Source organism: Podarcis bocagei, assembly GCF_964188305.1.
Source record: "Podarcis bocagei genome assembly, chromosome: Z".
Classification (NCBI taxonomy): domain Eukaryota; kingdom Metazoa; phylum Chordata; class Lepidosauria; order Squamata; family Lacertidae; genus Podarcis; species Podarcis bocagei.
In genome coordinates, this window is record NC_138140.1 from 12,890,008 (window position 1) to 12,908,071 (window position 18,064).

General features: G+C 44.9%; 1 protein-coding gene and 1 long non-coding RNA gene across 2 annotated transcripts; one reads left to right on the forward strand and one right to left on the reverse strand.

Annotated features, from left to right (window-relative positions):
- Window positions 1–9,710: 9,710 nt before the first annotated feature.
- On the reverse strand, window positions 9,711–11,795 carry LOC308579361. Its single transcript, XR_014004443.1, has 2 exons — window positions 11,708–11,795; window positions 9,711–10,579 (listed from the first exon to the last, which is right to left on the reverse strand). It is a non-coding gene; the product is annotated as an uncharacterized lncRNA (long non-coding RNA).
- Window positions 11,744–17,208, forward strand: HSPA5 (heat shock protein family A (Hsp70) member 5). Its single transcript, XM_081180280.1, has 8 exons — window positions 11,744–11,878; window positions 13,114–13,345; window positions 13,696–13,833; window positions 14,406–14,518; window positions 14,613–15,003; window positions 15,459–15,696; window positions 15,887–16,054; window positions 16,332–17,208. The coding sequence occupies exons 1-8, from the start codon at window positions 11,760–11,762 to the stop codon at window positions 16,895–16,897; spliced, it is 1,965 nt and encodes a 654-aa protein (XP_081036406.1). The 5' UTR covers window positions 11,744–11,759; the 3' UTR covers window positions 16,898–17,208.
- The last annotated feature ends 856 nt before the right edge of the window (window positions 17,209–18,064 follow it).

Consider the following 18,064-nt stretch of genomic DNA (forward strand, 5'->3'; position numbering starts at 1 on the left):
AGGAAGTCAGACTATCCTCCACCAGGGCCAGGGCCTTTTCAGTGATGGCTCTGACCTGGTGGAATGCTCTGTCCCATGAGACTAGGGCCCTTCAGGATTTAATCTCCTTCCGTCGGGCCTGTAAGACAGAGCTATTCCGCCTGGCCTTTAATTTGAATTCAGCCTGATCTTTTATTTCCCTTTCTATTCCCTCCCCCTCCCCTTTTATGAAAATCACCCACTCTGAGACCCCACAGCTAATTCTCCCCTGGCCTCCTCGCTGGCCCAAGTAGGACTAACTCAGCCAGCTAGCCCTGGTGACTATCTAACTGATTTTTTATTTTTATACTGTATTTTATGCTGCTTTTATAATTAACTGTTTTAAAGTGTTTTAAATTTGTTGTTAGCTGCCCTGAGCCCAGTTTTTGAACTGGGAAGGACGGAGTATAAATTATTATTATTATTATTATTATTATTATTATTATTATTATTATTATTATTATTACATCTGCTGAAATTCCCTCTTCTACATAACTGTTAAAGCCCTGTCCTCTTTTCCATCTGACCAGTCTAGTTGCATTTCATTCTGACCTTATCAAAAGGCAAGCAGGGTTCCTGGGGATGATCTTAAAGCTCAGCTACGCTCATTTGAGTGCAATCAGTCTTTCAAATAACCAGGTGTGAAATTCCTCCACTATAGGTAACACCTGCTTCAAACATGACAACATTCCCTGAAAGGAAAAATCCAGCACTTCAGGGAGAAAGGTGCTAGCACTTTTTAGGGTGCTAGATTGTAGTTAATGCAAGTAGTTAATGCATGCATTTTATTCTGTGAACCACCCTAAGACCCCCAGGCATAGGGCAGTAGAATAATAATAATAATAATAATAATAATAATAATAATAATAATAATAATGTGTTACAGTCATACCTCGGGTTACAGATACTTCAGGTTGTGTTTTTTTTCGGTTTACGGACGCACCAAAACCCAGAAGTACCGGAACAGGTTACTTCTCGGTTCCGGTGGTCACGCATGCATATAAGCGCCAAATCACGCATGGATCACGTTCGCAACCCGAGCGTCCACTGTACTTTAAAAGTGCCTGAATGAGGACACTTTCTGTCTAATGATCTAGCCAGCCTCTGCTTGTACAGTGGTACCTCAGGATGCGAACGGGATCCGTTCCTGAGCCCCGTTCGCATCCCGAACAGAACGTAAGATGCAACAGCGCGTCTGTGCGTGCACAGGTTGTGTTTTGCCACTTCTGCACATGCGTGTGACGTCATTTTGACCGTCTGCGCATGCGCTCCGTGGCGAAACCCAGAAGTAATGCGCTCCGTTACTTGCGGGTCGCTGCGGAGCGCAGCCCGAAAGCGCTCAACCTGAAGCGTATTTATCCCGAGGTATGACTGTAGTTTATCCCGAGGTATGACTCTTTCTCTTAAATTAGGTCCTCCCCTAAAAGCTGAGCCCCTTTGTTGTTCTCCCCAACTTGTTGATACAAGATGTCTGCTATTTCTCTCATTCTCTGTAACTGTAACTAGTTTATGCATTAATAAAGCCTTTGAACTCCAGAAACTTGTAACTAATTGTTTCAATCTAATTCACTCAATCCGCAAGGTCTGCTAACAATGGTGAATAATTATATCTTGAGATTTTAACATTCCTACTTGAGATTTCCACTGGCCTGGGGACAATGAATATCTCAATAGGGGTCAGAAAGGTGTGTTTTAAAACTTCAAATGGAAACCGTGAGTCTACCAAAAAGGCAACACCCATCACAGCACAACTACAAATTATGGCTCTCTAAGATTCATCCAAAAATAATTTGGTATGTATTCAACTTTGGTTCTTCCACAGTATGCAGGGTTAGGGGCAAGGGAGCACACAATTGTGGTGTGTGTGTTTGTTTGTTTGTTTGTTTGTTTGTTTGCTTGCTTGCTTGCTTGCTTGCTTGCTTGCTTGCTTGCCTGCTTTTTGGTGCCAGTTTTGCGGACAAGGAAATAAGAGCAGAGTTGGAACAGATCTCAAAGATCTAGTCCAACCCCATCGACGCAGGAAATCTGCTGATACAGTTGGTGGCCATCCAGCATCTACCTAAAGAACTCTTAACAAAAGAGAGTTTGACACCTTCCAAAGCAATCTGTTCCACTGTTGAACCATTAGTAACATCTGGAATATACTTTTTAATGTCTGGTCAAAATCACAGCCCCAGATGCATACGTCAGAACAAGTTCTCTTTTTCCCTCACATCACAATAAGCCAGACTTTCTGTCTCATTGTGGTTTATTGTGAATAAGCAGTGTGCTGAAACATGCAGCTCACTTCACTCCTCCCCTGGTACAAATAAGGTAAATGCACCCAGATGCCTTGGCATCTAGCTACATCCGAACCAGGAATCAGAGCTTCTTGCTCCCTGGAAAGTCATGATCGCTAGCTATGGTTTGCTGTTGGCTTCCTGATCATGGTTTGTGAAAGGGCAATGGACCATTATTCATGGTTTGGATGTACAGTGGTTCCTTGGTTTTCAAACATAATCTATTCCAGAAGACCATTCGAGTCCCGAAACATTCGATAAACAAAAACTCAATATGGAAAATTCAATACGGAAGCCGCATGGCATGTTTGACTTCTGAAAAGTGTTCGAAAACCAAAGCACTTACTTCCGGGTTTACAGTGTTCCAAAACCAAAATGTTCATCAATGGAGACGTTCATAAACCAATATACCACTGTAACAGGGTGTGATGGCCTGGGGCTCAGGCTCGGGCTTGGAACCGGAGGAGTCTCGGTCTGCACCAGATCCTCTGCCTCAGGTGGCATCTGAACCGAGTCTGGGGCCTGATTCTGAAGAGCCCCAGTCTGCACAGGTTCCCCTGCAACAAACACCAGCTGAGCTGAGTCAGGGACCTCAGCCTGCCCTGACTCCAGATTACCTCGTTGCCTCCAGCTGGGCAATCACTTACAGCTGCTCCACTACCGGTTGGGTCAGGAGTGACTGAGGCGGCCTCTGGGTCTAGTAACCCACCGACATCTCCTGAGCTGCAGAGACTGAGGTCTGAGAGAAGGAGAGACATGAGTACTCGCAGGAGGAGTGCTCGCCTTTGGGTGAGACAGGGAGGTGAGTCACTGGGGGATCAGGACCAGCTGTTACCCCGACAGAGATAAAAGGCTGCTGGACCCCACCCCAAGTTGCGGGAGCAACATTGCTGTTTGCCAGAACCTGCCTGAGACCCTGGGCCTGACCTTACCTGGTTTCCTGCCTCGTGTCCTGCCTTGGCCCTGTCAGACTGACTCCTCACGGAACCCTTGGATTTGGGACCGGACCTGGACCGCATTGCCCAGCAAACAGGAAGTGAGGGCAGGGCCAGAGGCAAAAGCGAGTAGAATAACAGGCATGTGCAAAAGTCAAAAATTTCTACACATGCACACTTCCACCCAGAGAAGAAAAAGGCAATATCATAGTTCAATGACATATTCCAGCCAGGCAAAAAAAAACATTCAAGGGTAGTGGAGACAGGAAGGTCCTGGAAGGAAGTTATTAATATCAGCAAAATAGGTATGGAGACTGTATTTGGCTCCTGACCCTGAGGCTCCCCACCCTGACTTCAGGACTAATTATAATTATATCTTACATCTGAACAGTAGGTAGAACTGAAGCCATAGAAGCTGGGTGTGAGTTGTACATTCTCTGACTCCATTGCGTTCCACTTCTGAAATCAGTGAGCTGCTCTGTGCACATTTCCACACCCATTTTCCCTCTCCCCCAAATTATAGAAGATCCCCCTGTGGGGTCTCAGGAAAAGCCACAGAGGCCTGTTCTTGTCCTGGTCCCCCCCCCAACTGATGCCATTTTGCTTCTGTGAAAACTGCTTGCTTTAGAATTTAGGAGGATGAGCCACAAATATGTGAAGACCATTTAATGTTGCTAGGCGATTTTCAGGAAAACCTCCCTCTGGCAGGCAACTCTCCCCTTCAAGGTATCCAGGAAGGGTGTCCTGTTTTGATCAGTGCAAGGAACCTCGAAAGGGTGGAAAGAAGGGGGGATGCCTATAAAAAGTAAGAAGAAAGGCTGTTTGGTGCAGCTTCATCATCACACTAGTGAGTGTGGCTCCCCTGCTGTTTTACTCACCTGAATAAATGAGTGATTATGAGAATCTCCTCTGTCTATGGCATTTATTGGCTTTTCAGTGACCAAGGCAGTTTGGGCCCAATTAGTTGACCCCAACACCCATCCCTCAACAGTTCCCATCTTGATACTTGCTTTATATAGTATTTTATTAGTGCCTGCTAAGGTAGGGTTACCAGATGTTCCCGGTTCCCGGGGATAGTCCCCGGATTTGCAAATCTGTCCCCGGACAAATTCCGTCCCCAGATTTGCATATCTGTCCCCGGGAAACGTGGCAGCGGCAGCCTCCGCAGCCTGGTAGCGCATTTGGTTCTGGCTGCTCACTGCTCACTGCCATGGCGCCCGCCATTTTTCTCCGCGGAAGTCCCCATATGATATGTCTTGTGCGCAACACACCATATGGGGACTTCTAGAGAGGAAAAATGGCGGGCACCATGGCCACGAGCAGCTCCTGAAGCCAGCCGGAGCCATATGAGCTACCAGGCTGGCTCCAGGCTGCTGACTGCCTCTGCCGCCGCCACTGCCAAAGGGGAACCGGGGACGTCTAGCGGTACAGATCTCCTGCCCACTTCCCCCTTTGTTTTGACTGATCGGGGAAGGCTCAGGAGTCTCAGGTGGGTGGTGCGCCATTGCCCAGGAGGGCGCAAGGTGTGTGGTTTCTCTGCCAGGCAAGGTGCAAAGCCCTTCTTTCACACCCTGTGAAACATAAATGCGCAGAGTTTTTTAAAAACTGGGCAATGGCGTGCCACATGCCTGTGATTCCCGAGCCTCCCCCAATCTCTTGCCCCCTTCCCCCTTTGTTTTGACTGATTGGGGGAGGCTTGGGAGTTGCAGCTGGTCAACCGTTGCCCATTTTTTAAAAACTCTGTGCATTTATGTTTCACAGGGTGCAAAAGAAGGGTTTTGCGCCTTTATACAATATGCATGTGTGCTTGGGCCCAGCATCCCCACTACTGACTCCCTGTTGCTACTCAGCTTTAAAAAAAAAAAGTGTCCCTGGATTCATTCAGAAAAAATTGGTAACCATATGCTAGGGCACATTTTCTCTCTTGGCTTCAGTCTTGGCTTTTGAATATGTTGGGCTGGTAGGAGAGGCTAGCACCTTGAAAGACAACTGGCAGAAAAAGAAGCATACCTGCATCCTCGGCTCTGAGTCTCAGCACCATATGCTTGGGTGAAAAATAATAATTTTGTGATGTATTCACCGAGTTCTGCACACATCAAACAGGTAGTTTAAAGTGTGTGTAGAAAACAGTTTTCTTTCTAGGCAAAGAAGAGCCAAGCTCATTAATCTGAATTGGTTCTGCAGTTATTGTGTTTGTAGCACCATTAAGGCCTTTCAGTGGCACTTGCAAAAAGGCTGGAGATATAACATAGTGTGTTAGAGAGGGACTGTGTACTGCAAGGAGCAGGACACACACCCCTTCTCCCATTTGGGGCTGTAATCTACACAGCTGTCAGTAGTAGTGGGTGGGACGAGAGCAGATGGTAGCCAGAACCTCCCATCCCATTCTCTCTTTCTTACCCCAAATCAGCTTTCCCATTGCCCAAAATATATACCCAGCCAGATTATCTGACCGGACATTCTTAAAGTAGGCTTTGACCACCAGGTGGCTTCCCCAAGGTTTTGTTGGACAACTGGCTGCCATACTGTCTGAGGCTAATGGGAGTTGTAGTTCAGAGGAAGGCATCAAATTGGCAGGCTCCTTTGAAGGTTTAAAGCAAGGATTCAGATACGCATCTGAATACCTTGCTGGAAAACAACAGGAATTTGTTGTGCCCATATTTGCCTTCAGGGCTCCCCATAGATATCTGGGTAGCCACTGTGGGAATGCAGGACGCTGGACTAAGGGGAACTTTGGTCTGGATACCATGCTTTGTCTCATGCGTTTTTATTGTTAAGCAACAAATCAGTTCACAGAAGGAATTACTGAAGGCTGTTTACTTTCCACATGGCACATTTCACAACAGCCAGTAGTTTGATGTTAAATTGTTGCTGTAACATCCAGCTGTCGTTTGCAGCTCTCATTTCCCCTTGAATGACGGTAGTGTGTGGGACCCCATAATAGAGCGTAACTCTCGTATCCTCTTTAGCAGAAGTAATTTGTATGAGGACTGTATAGTGACACAACAAGCTTAGAAAAGTTTTAACTGTCATGTTTTCTTCCATTGAATTGTGGGAATTGTAGTTTGTGAGAATACTGATACATCTCCATTAAAGATCCCCATCACAGCAGAACTATAGCTCTCAGGATTCCTTGGGCTTGGGCGCATCCAGGAGGGGGCAGGGGGCAGCTGCCCCCACAGATAAAGTAAAACAATAAAAATACTTAATTAACTGAGGTTCTGCCCCCCCCCCATAAATTCTGGCTACACCTATGCCTTGGGAAGATGGAATGACTGTTAAACCTATTTAATTATGGGGCATAGATATATATATGTATATAACACTGCTTTTTTTCAAGGGTACAATCACCTCTGTTTTATCTTGCAGAGGGTTAACAATAGCAGCTAGGAGGAAGATGTGCACATTAGTGGCATTAAGCCAAATTTAACCTCTTAGAATCATAGAATTATAGAATCTTAGAGTCATAGAATCTTCTTGGTATAGGTCTTGTTATATTTTATAGGTATACAGGCTTCACAGGTTCTTCCTGAAGGCAGCTGAGCAAGCTGAGGAAGTCTGTGCTCAAGTAACCCTAGGACAGCTCCCTCATCTTCTGCCTGGATGAATGCTAGGAAGTTGAATGGCAGGATATGGTGCAATACTATGAAACTGTGGGGTGACTCATACTATGTACATTTATTCAGATATTTATTCAGATATTAGTCCCACTGGGTGGTATCTGACTTAAGTCATAAAAGACCAATTAAAATCAATGTCTGCTGACTTCTGTAGGTTTACTCTGAGCATGGCTTAGGCTTCCAGACGGTTGCTGTTTTCAGGTGGGATGCAATCACATACTGGCAAATTTATGTATTTATTTATTTGATTTATATCCCACTTTTCCTTTAAGGAGCTCAAAGTGGCATACATGGTTTCCCCGCTCCTTGTTCCATTCTCGCAACAATGCTGTAAGGTGGGTTAAGCTAAGAGACAGTGAATGGCCCAATCACCCAGTGAGCTTCATGGCTGAGGGAGATTTGAACCCTGGTCTACCAGGTCCTAATTCAACACTATAACCACTGCACCACACTAGCTTTAAATCCAGGTTGTGCAACTGAAGTTGATTTGGTGCTTTTGTGCAACAAACCTGCTTCCCCAATCCCATCAGAATTTTTATAATAAGTGACAAGAAAACGCACTGGGAAGTGATGGATAATAATTGCTTGATGAAGTATCTCTGCAAACAATCAGAATAGAAGTTCTAGAAAAGATGGTGTGACTGTTGTCTACCCTCCCCACAAATTTTGTGCAAATAAAAAAGAGCAAAGCGACCCTAATTGGATACCACCCATAGTGTGCAAAACTAAGTGTATTTAAGATTCAAAAGCTCAACCTAAACAATATCCCTTCAGTGGATGGTTGTCTGTTTTTCCCATGGGGACTCTCAGTTGGACATTCTATGCCAGGGATGCCCAAACCTTTTTCAAAGAGGGCCAGATTTGATGAAGTGAACATGCGTGAAGGCCGACTTTTTTTGATTTTACCCCAAAGTTGTTGAGCTTTTTTAACAATTGTTGAGCTTTTTTAGGATTTGACCCCAATGAATAAACTGCCACAGGGGCCGGATAAAAACAGACTTTGGACGTGCCTGTGAATGCTTCATGTAAAAAGTCATGTGTGACTACTGCACGTGTGTGTGTGTGGAGGATCTTCTTTGTCTTATCTACCTCTATACATAAAGAAGAAAGATTATCTTACCCATCAAAAGAGTTTATTTGTTGCCAGCAAATATGGACCCTGGCAAGCTAGTACTTGATATAATGGTTTGAAAAGAGTTTTTCCTTTGCATTAATTATTGTCAGAAGCAGGGGCACGCCTACAACTAGAGTTGCTACACCTGTGACTAAGGGGGAAATTGCAAGTTGATTTTTTCCCTAGTCACGAAAGCTTATGCAATTTTGAATATTTCCCAACACCTTATACCTTCAAGCTATTGCACTGTTTTTATGAGGCTGCCATTCTCATGAACAGTTATGCCACTTTCAGACAATCTGTTAATTGAGCACTCACATTGATTTGGAAGTTTGCAGGAAGGTTAGACAACCCAGGCCAGGCATAGGCAAACTTGGCCCTCCAGATGTTTTGGGACTACAATTCCCACCATCCCTGACCACTGGTCCTGTTAACCAGGGATGATGGGAGTTATATTCCCAAAACATCTGGAGGGCCAAGTTTGCCTATGCCTGACATAGGCTATTTATTGAACATGCATTTTGATTTCTTTGCAGGGACATTAAGGAACACTGAGTCAAGCAAGTGTAAGCCCACACTTTCCATTTAATTTTCCTGTCACTTTTCTTATTGCAATAAGTCCATTTTGGGTGGGATGGGGAACAGGTTTGTTTGCAGTATTCTGGTGAAAAGAAAGAATGTAAGAAAAGCTTGCTAGATCAGGCAAGTGGCTAATTTAGTCCAGCACCCTCTTCTCACAGTGGCCAACCAGATGCCTCAATGGGAAACCTGCAAGCAGGACCTGAGCACAGGAGCACGCTCCCCTTCTGCAGTTTCCAGCAATTGGAATTAAGAACTAGAGGCAGAGAATGCCTATCATGGTTAGTAGCCATGGATATGCTTTTCCTCCATGAAATTGTCTAATAAGCCATATAAGTTGGTGGCCATCACTGCCGCATGTGGGAGTGAGTTCCATAATAGTCCATTTCTTTTATTTCCTGAATCTTCCAACATTCAGCTTCATCGGATGCCCACAAATTATGGCATTACAAGAAACAGAGAAAAGCACTCTCTATTCACTTTCTACATGCCATGCATAATGTTATAAACTGTCAGTTTGCATTTCTTAGTGCAGAAAGTATAGATCTGATGTATAGAGATCTTTCCTATTCTCCTTAATACACGAGGATTCTGGAAGCTACTCTGTGTGACAGAAGCAAGCAGAGGGGTTAATGATTGGGTTATACCTTCTGGGAAGCTGGTTTGAACTAGTTCTCTTATCTCTTCCAATTAAGGCATGCTGACTATAGAATGCTTAGTGTTAAGTTTTAGTCTTAAGTTTTTGTAAGTGCTGCAACTGGATTTTTATGGACTGTGTCAATCCTGAATGTACAGTATTTGGACTTGTGACCATTATGCTCATTTGCCTTCAGCACAAGTAAAGCTCTACTGGATAAAATATTGCCTCTGGTCTATTTTTGGAAACTCTGCTACTTCGAGTTTAAGTTTTTCCTTCACACATACAACATAAATGTGTCACCTCTTCCTGGCCTTTTACCTACCGGTAATCATAAAGTCCCAAATACTGCAACTGTTGCTGGAGGCCTCCCAATCACTGTTGATTGTGGAACCTGAATTTACAGTCACACAGCTGGATCCCACCAAAAAATAGCAGCAGTCTGTTGGTTACAAGTGGATGGCACTAGTATTGTTGTAGGGCAAATCTGCTGTTTCACTAGTACCATTAACTACTCGTGAATCGGGCTGAAGAAAGAGTCCGTATTTAGGCTCCCCATTTTCTCCTACATTGAATGAACTGTGTTACAACACCATATAACACAGTTTGTCTGCTTAATTATATACTCCCTATTTTGTCTGGGAAACTCAAGGGTTGAAAACGAGGTTCCAACGTTATACCCTCACAATACCTCACAATAACCCTGTGAGGTAGGCTAGGCTGAAGCAGAATGACAGGTCTATCCTCGACCAGTGAGCTGCATGGCCTACAGAATATAGCAGCCAGCATCTGCCCCAGTCCTAGTCTGACACTTTAACCGGTGCAAAGCAGCCTTCAGTACTGCCTACGGAGACATTGTGGCAGCCATAGGCACAGCAACCCATGCCTTTTTCTGCCCCCGCCTATAACAGGCTGCTAGGCCTCGTAACCATAGAAACTTCCAGAAAGAGCCAACCCTTCATGCCTAGAGATTTTTCCAACATGACGCCCAATTCCAGCCAATGAGCTCGCTCCGCTTGGCTCATGCAGCGGCCCTTGATTGGACTGCAACACCGGTAGAGCGGCCCAATGAGGCTCGAGGACGGCCGAGAGGAAAGAGAAGGGGTGGGGAAGGAAAGCGACACAACTAAGCCTGACGGAGCGGTGCGCGACGGGGGCCTGACGTCACAAACGGAGCGGACCTATCGGTTCCGGCCAGCTTGGTGGCAAGCGACCAATCGGGAGGCTCCAGCGAGAGAAAATGGGCCAATAGTGCGACTCCACGCAAGGCCACGGGAACGTATATAAGAGCCGAGGGGGACTATCTGGGCCAGACCGTGATCTTTGAGTGAGAAAATCACAATTTAGATCGTTGCGTTCGTCGGATAGAGCGTGAGGCGACCGCGAGGTCCTGTTACCTAATACAGGTAAGGCTCGGGGTGGCCTAGTGCTTGAGCGGAGGAGAGGGCGGAGGCCGGGGCCTAACTAGAAGGGGAGGGCGGCGTCTCCAAATCTATCGGGCCTTGTGGGGTCCCCCTTGCCCTCAAAATGCCCCTTCGTTCTCATTTATCCAGGTTCCCATTGAGAAAAATCCTATTGCGGCTCACGGTCCAAAGCGCGCCATTTTTATTCCCATTTCCTGCCAGTTCCATATTCCCCTTGGTGGTGGTGGGGTGGCGATTGCAACAGTATTTGGCATGCATGAATGAATAAAAGGGGTTTATATCGCAGAATAGGAACAGAGATTTGTGCGGGGTATTCTTTTTCGTTCCCCTTGCTCCTTATCGGGGAGAGGGGATTTATGCAAAAAGTAGAACTTGCTAGACGTCTCTGTATGGTGTTTGTTTTGTATATTGATAACCTTTACCGGTTTGGGGTAAATAGTAATGGCTGGGTTTCTGGTGGTGAGTACAGCGACTACTCCCTTCTCCCACTTTTTACGATGGTTTTCTTATGAGAATGGGTGAAGGCAAAACAGCTGTGGTTGTAGTGAACAATGTTAATTATTTGGTTCGAGGCTGCTACTCGTTTTACAGTTGCTCCGTATACCAAAAAATGGGAGGGGGGAGCAGGCTATCTCTGGCACTGGATTACCAATTTACTCTTTGCCTTTAATGTTGGGATTGTCTGAACTAAAGTTAAGAGGTTGGTAGCCCTTTTTTGATGTGTTACGTTTTGCAGCTTTTACACACTGCCTTTCCACATGATTTTTCTCAATGAATGTCTGTAGAATTTAGCGCAGTGTGTGGGTTCACATTCATGTTTAAGTATCACAACAGCTACATATTTTCTTAACCCCTTGGCTGCCTTTTCCTTGAACAGAAAAGTTTCCTTTGTATAGGATTTAGGGTGTTTCCTTTGAGCCGCCTGCATGTTTGCAGGCTGTGGGTCTTGGTAGCCTCTAGTCCTGATTGGCCTTCCCAGCCTTTGCTAATGATATGTGGGACCAGTAATACTTACTCTGTAAATCTGCCCCCGTTTCTGTTAAATGGGCATCATGGTATTGTCTTTTTGCTCATAGTATTGCCACTGATGATTGATTTTACTTATTACAGGGTTTTTTTCTCCCTGATTGTGAATACTTGGTACAAGGGCAAAATGAAGTATGCACTTGTCTGCCTGTTGCTCATTGGCAGTGTATTTGCTGCTGATGACGACGACAAAAAGGAAGATGTGGGGACTGTGGTTGGCATTGATCTGGGAACCACATATTCCTGGTAAGTAAAAGAAAGGTGCCTATTTGATTGAGTGGCTTCTGGGTGTCTTGAATAGCTTATGGCCACTGCACCAAAATATGGCCAAGATTTGATGCAGTGTTGTGAACCGTCATTCTGCACTAGTGAATGCAAATTAATTGTACTGTACTACTATTTTAATGCACTTGGTACAAGTCAGGGGAGTAACAATACAGTGGTGCCCCGCAAGACGAACGCCTCGCAAGACGAAAGAGTTTTCCGTTTTTGAGTCGTTCCGCAAGACGAATTTCCCTATGGGCTTGCTTCGCAAGAAGAAAGCCCATAGGGAAATCTCCGGGGACCTCTTTTAAAATACTGGCGGTCGGGAGCAAAGACTTTCGCCCACCGCCGGCCTTCAGAAGAGGTCCTGGACCTCTTCTGAAGGCCGGCGGGGGGGGGGCAAAAGTCTTTGCTCCCCCCTGCCTGCTTTCCCGGGACAGCGGAGACTTCTCTGCTGTCCCGGGCGATCTTAAAATGCGGGCGGGCGGTAGCGAAGCGTTCGCTGCCGACCCCCAGCATTTTAAAATCCCCCCGGGACAGCGGAGGCTTCGCTGCTGCCCGCCAGCATTTTAAAATCGCCCCGGGACAGCAGGGGCTTTTAAAATGCAGCCGGGCGGCAGCAAAGTCCTCCTGTCCCCGGAGCTTGCAGGGCGGGAGGTGGGGAGAAGGGCTTTTCTTCCCACCGCCAGCCTTCAGAACAGCCTTCTGAAGGCTGGCAGTGGGAAGAAAAGCCCTTGTCCCCCCCCCCCCCCAGCTTTCAGAAGAGGTCGGGGGACAGACTGTCCCCGGACCTGGTCTGAAGGCGGTTTCCATAGGAACGCATTGATTGATTTTCAATGCATTCCTATGGGAAACCGTGCTTCGCAAGACGAAAAACTCGCAAGAAGAAAAAACTTGCGGAACGAATTAATTTCGTCTTGCGAGGCACCACTGTACGATAGCTATTCAGCTCAAACTATTTTGATTCAGTATAGTCTTACAGCTAAAAGCTTGAGTACTGGCCAGAAACATTAGTATTAACCTGTTTAGCCCAGAGGATCCAACTAGCTTACTTGTTGCACCTCTTCACAGGACTCAGATTTTTGGCTTGATGTGCTTGATTTATGTGAATTCTGTTGTTTTTTTTTTTTTTGTTGGTGTATTATATTTTGTGAACCACCCAGAAGGCTTTAAATAATACATATATTTTAAAAAGTAACTTCCATTCTCTTTTACAGTGTTGGTGTTTTCAAGAATGGGCGTGTGGAGATAATTGCTAATGACCAGGGTAACAGAATCACACCCTCCTATGTGGCCTTCACACCAGAGGGGGAACGTCTTATAGGTGATGCAGCAAAGAACCAGCTGACTTCAAACCCTGAGAATACTGTATTTGATGCCAAACGCCTCATTGGTAGAACATGGAATGATCCTTCTGTGCAGCAGGATATAAAATATCTACCTTTCAAGGTACTCATTTTGTGCCATTTATGTTATGGTATATATAAAGTACATTGAACACCTTTTGGTGTGAAATTTGAACCCAGCCTGTCCCCAGCCCTAGCACTTTCCTAGAGACACTAGGTTACTAAGCAATGTATGAAGTGTTTTTCCAGTCCACACAACTTATGGCACTGCTTTCACTCTGCTTAAGATACCAGCATCCAAGCATGGGTCATTCTGCATCTGGCAACCTGATGGGCAGGTTGTTTGGTCCTGCCGCTTCTTCAATGGAACCTCTTTAAGTCCACCACAATATTAATATTGTAGATGGTGTGCTTTTGGTTTGTAACCATGTCCACTTGTACTTGTCTTTACAGGTCATTGAAAAGAAGTCCAAGCCCCATATTCAGGTTGATATTGGAGGTGGCCAAATGAAGACCTTTGCCCCAGAAGAAATTTCAGCAATGGTTCTGACTAAAATGAAGGAGACTGCTGAGGCCTACTTGGGAAAGAAGGTAAGATGATGTTTCCGCTGGAGCACACAAGGAAAAAGAATAGGCACTGAGGGGAGCCTTTGTGAATCTACCATGTATGGAGATTGGCCAGTGGTTGGTCTAATCCTTTACTGCTTACTCTAGTTAGCAGCAGGTCTCGATGCCTTTCTGGTCTAGAGATCATTCTAAACTGGCTTGGACATGTAATATTCTACTTACAATGTAAGTGCTCTGCCACTGAGCTTTGATGCCTCCTAACAGGCCTGGCTGCTTGTACACGAGGAGTCCCTACTTTTTTGGTTCCCCAGGTCATAAAATGGATGGGGGTGGTAGAATTGTTCTCCAAGCTGAGAAGGCCAATCTGTAGCCTTCTGGATGTGTTTTAATTCCAATTTCCAATATCCCTGACAGTTGACAATGCTGGATGGGGCTGATGAGAGCCCTGCAGCATCTAGAGGGCAACAGGCAATCCACTCCTCTAAATAGTCTTGAAAGGTGCATTCTAGACAATCGGGCTCCCCACCCCCCAAAAAACCCTTTTATTAGATGTTAATTTGGAAACAGCAATCAGAATTACTCTCATTCTTCTCCAGGTCACCCATGCTGTTGTCACTGTGCCAGCTTACTTCAACGATGCCCAGCGTCAGGCTACAAAGGATGCTGGTACTATTGCAGGGCTGAATGTCATGAGAATAATCAATGAGCCGTAAGTAGGGTTTTAATAGTCTTCTGCCAGTATTTGGAGTTTGTGTGGGCTTTTCTCACATTTACCAAACGTAACAAGTTGCTCTTTCTTACAGGACTGCTGCTGCTATTGCTTATGGCCTAGACAAGAGGGAGGGCGAGAAGAACATCCTTGTCTTTGATTTGGGTGGTGGAACCTTTGATGTCTCCCTCCTCACAATTGATAATGGTGTCTTTGAAGTTGTGGCAACCAATGGAGACACTCACCTGGGTGGGGAAGACTTTGACCAGCGTGTAATGGAACACTTCATCAAGCTCTACAAGAAGAAAACTGGAAAGGATGTTCGGAAGGACAACAGAGCTGTTCAGAAGCTTCGTCGAGAAGTTGAAAAGGCCAAAAGAGCGCTTTCTTCTCAACACCAATCTAGAATTGAGATTGAATCCTTCTTTGAAGGAGAAGACTTCTCTGAAACCTTGACAAGAGCAAAATTTGAAGAACTGAACATGGTAGGTATCTTGGATTTTAAAATAGGTTGTTTCTAATAAAATGGCTCTACTATTTGGAGCAATTGCTGTACACAAAACATAAAATTGGGAGAGAAGTAAGATTATAGTAACGTAATAACATGTAGTACATGCCCGCCATGGGAAAAATAAGGTGGTGCCACTCCCAAGACACTGTGCTGGTCAAACTGCACCAACAGCAGAGAATAAATTGGTTCCCTAATGGCTTGAGTCAAAATTGCTTGCCCTCTAAAAGATAGCAATGACTGATCTTTGTAGATTCTCCTGTTAAAGAAAAATGAGATATTAAGAGTAGGCCCATCTGATCTCAAATAGCATCATACATGGGCATCTTGGGGGCGGGATGTATCTGATAATTTGGTGACTGTATCATCTTGTGGCCTTGTTCTGTGATTCCCTTTCCACATCAATTAAATGATTTCAAATTCTGCTTCTAGGATCTCTTCCGTTCCACCATGAAACCTGTCCAGAAAGTCCTAGAGGATGCAGACCTAAAGAAGTCTGACATTGATGAAATTGTGCTTGTTGGTGGCTCTACTCGCATCCCCAAGATACAGCAGCTTGTGAAAGAATTTTTCAATGGCAAGGAACCCTCTCGTGGAATCAACCCTGATGAAGCTGTAGCTTATGGTGCTGCTGTGCAGGCTGGTGTACTCTCTGGGGATCAAGATACTGGTAAGTCTGAGTGACTTAAATGCTGCATGAGGTGTTGGGCAGAGTAGCCTGTACAAGTGAAAAGCTTCCAGTCAGCCTCATAACTGTTTGGAATGGAAGATCTTTGTCTTTGCTGGCTGTCAAGTTTGTCACTACAGCTAGATAAATTATGGTGATGCTTCATCGCTTAAAACCTCCTTTTCATTCTTAGGGGATCTGGTGCTGCTTGACGTGTGTCCTCTGACCTTGGGCATTGAGACTGTTGGTGGAGTAATGACCAAACTTATCCCAAGGAACACTGTTGTCCCCACCAAGAAATCACAGATCTTCTCCACAGCTTCAGATAACCAGCCAACTGTGACAATTAAGGTTTATGAAGGTAAGTGGCCGACCAACATCATTTGGTTTGGAAACTTTTATTAGAGTTTTTTGTCTTCTGGGCAGTAAAGAGTAAAAGGTGACTCCAACACAGCTTAATTTTGCAGTGCATGTTTCCACATTTGTGAGGTTCCTTAACATTCTTTGAGTATCACTAGCTGTTGATTATTAATAGAAACACAAGTGAGATGCCTTTAAAAAATGATAATCTTGTACTTGCGTGATTACCAGAGTATAATCTGAGTGATTTCATGTGAAATGAAATTTCCCCCCTGTAGGAGAACGTCCTCTTACAAAGGATAATCATCTCTTGGGAACTTTCGATCTGACTGGAATCCCTCCTGCTCCCCGTGGCGTCCCTCAAATTGAAGTTACCTTTGAAATAGATGTGAACGGAATCCTTCGTGTTACGGCTGAGGACAAGGGCACTGGCAACAAAAACAAGATCACCATCACCAATGACCAGAATCGTCTTACTCCAGAAGAAATTGAGAGGATGGTCAATGATGCAGAGAAGTTTGCTGAGGAAGACAAAAAGCTGAAAGAGCGGATTGATGCTAGGAATGAGCTGGAAAGTTACGCCTACTCACTGAAAAACCAGATTGGAGATAAGGAGAAGCTCGGTGGCAAGTTGTCATCTGAAGACAAAGAAACAATAGAGAAGGCTGTAGAGGAAAAGATTGAGTGGCTAGAGAGTCACCAAGATAGTGACATCGAGGAATTCAAAGCCCAAAAGAAGGAACTGGAAGAGGTGGTGCAACCAATCGTGGGCAAGTTGTATGGTAGCGCAGGCCCACCCCCTACCGAGGAAGAAGCAGCAGGAGGAGATAAGGATGAATTGTAGACATCAGTTTCCTAGATGTTGATGCTGTAAATATTGGACTTTGAACTTTTGTTTAAACTATTTGAACTCTAGATTTGGAATGTGATCTGAATCTTCACATTGGGTGGAGTTGGAAATGCTAGCCCAAAAGTGGCTGTATACTGCTTTTCATTAGCAGTTGATAAATGTCCAGCAGGGGGGTGGGCAACCTGACACAGGGAGCGGGTGAAGTATTGAAACCATTCTATTTAACAAGTTGGGTTGTGTGTGTTATGTGGAGAACTTTTCTACCCTCCACAAGTGACAACAATAAATTTGTTACTTACACTGGATCTGGGTCTATTTGATCTTTGTAACACAAATGCTTATAGGAACTAAGAACATACCAGGACCAGAGCTATAGTTCTGTCTGCATGCTTCTTGGTCTGACCCCCTCAGACACCACCTTCCTCAGAGCAGAATACAATTGGGCGAAGAATTATTCCCATGCATGTCTGCTGGGTGGTAGCAGGCCATTAGGTGATGACTTGGCATATGTGGACAAGCCATAGAAGCATTAGAATCAGAATTGTACAGTTGCAAGATGCCCTCAGGGTCATCTAGTGGTCCTTAATGTTTGCATGTTTTGTTTCTAGATGAAAAGTGATGTGTAAATGAGCTCAGAGTAAGTATGCATTATTGTGCCAGGTCAGAATACCTCAAGCTGGATCTCTGGATAATTTAAGGAATTTCAGGCCCAGAAATATACAAGAGATAAGCTAAGGGCTGGACCCAAGCACACAAGGGAGATGATTTTGGATAAGTTAATCCCTAGCTTTATCAGCTGCTCAACTCTGCAGTTTGTTTGCTTGATCACACAAGAAGCAGCCCATCTACTATTTTAGTTAACCATAACTAACTCTGAGAGCCATGATGTGTTGCTTATTTAATATTCAAGCTGTCTGGCTCTTTCGTCAACATAAGCTAATGCAATGAAACCACTTTGCCAATAACCTGTGTTAATTACAATCTGCTGCCCATTGTTGGCAAAAGCTGTGTGCCCTTAGGAGTTAATGGTACTTTCCTATCTGTACTGAACTGTTTCAGTGCAGTAAATTTGTTATATGGGAAATTGTCCAATCCTGAACCCTCCAGCACTAATTCTTATTAGCTTCTTCTAACACATCCTGATTCACCCCATTCCAGCCA

Coding starts and splice junctions, on each gene's coding strand:
- HSPA5 (XM_081180280.1), top strand. CDS start 11,760: ATGAAGTATGCACTTGTCTGCCTGTTGCTCATTGGCAGTGTATTTGCT. Junction 11,879..13,113: donor CTGGGAACCACATATTCCTG/GTAAGTAAAAGA, acceptor TCTCTTTTACAG/TGTTGGTGTTTTCAAGAATG. Junction 13,346..13,695: donor TAAAATATCTACCTTTCAAG/GTACTCATTTTG, acceptor TTGTCTTTACAG/GTCATTGAAAAGAAGTCCAA.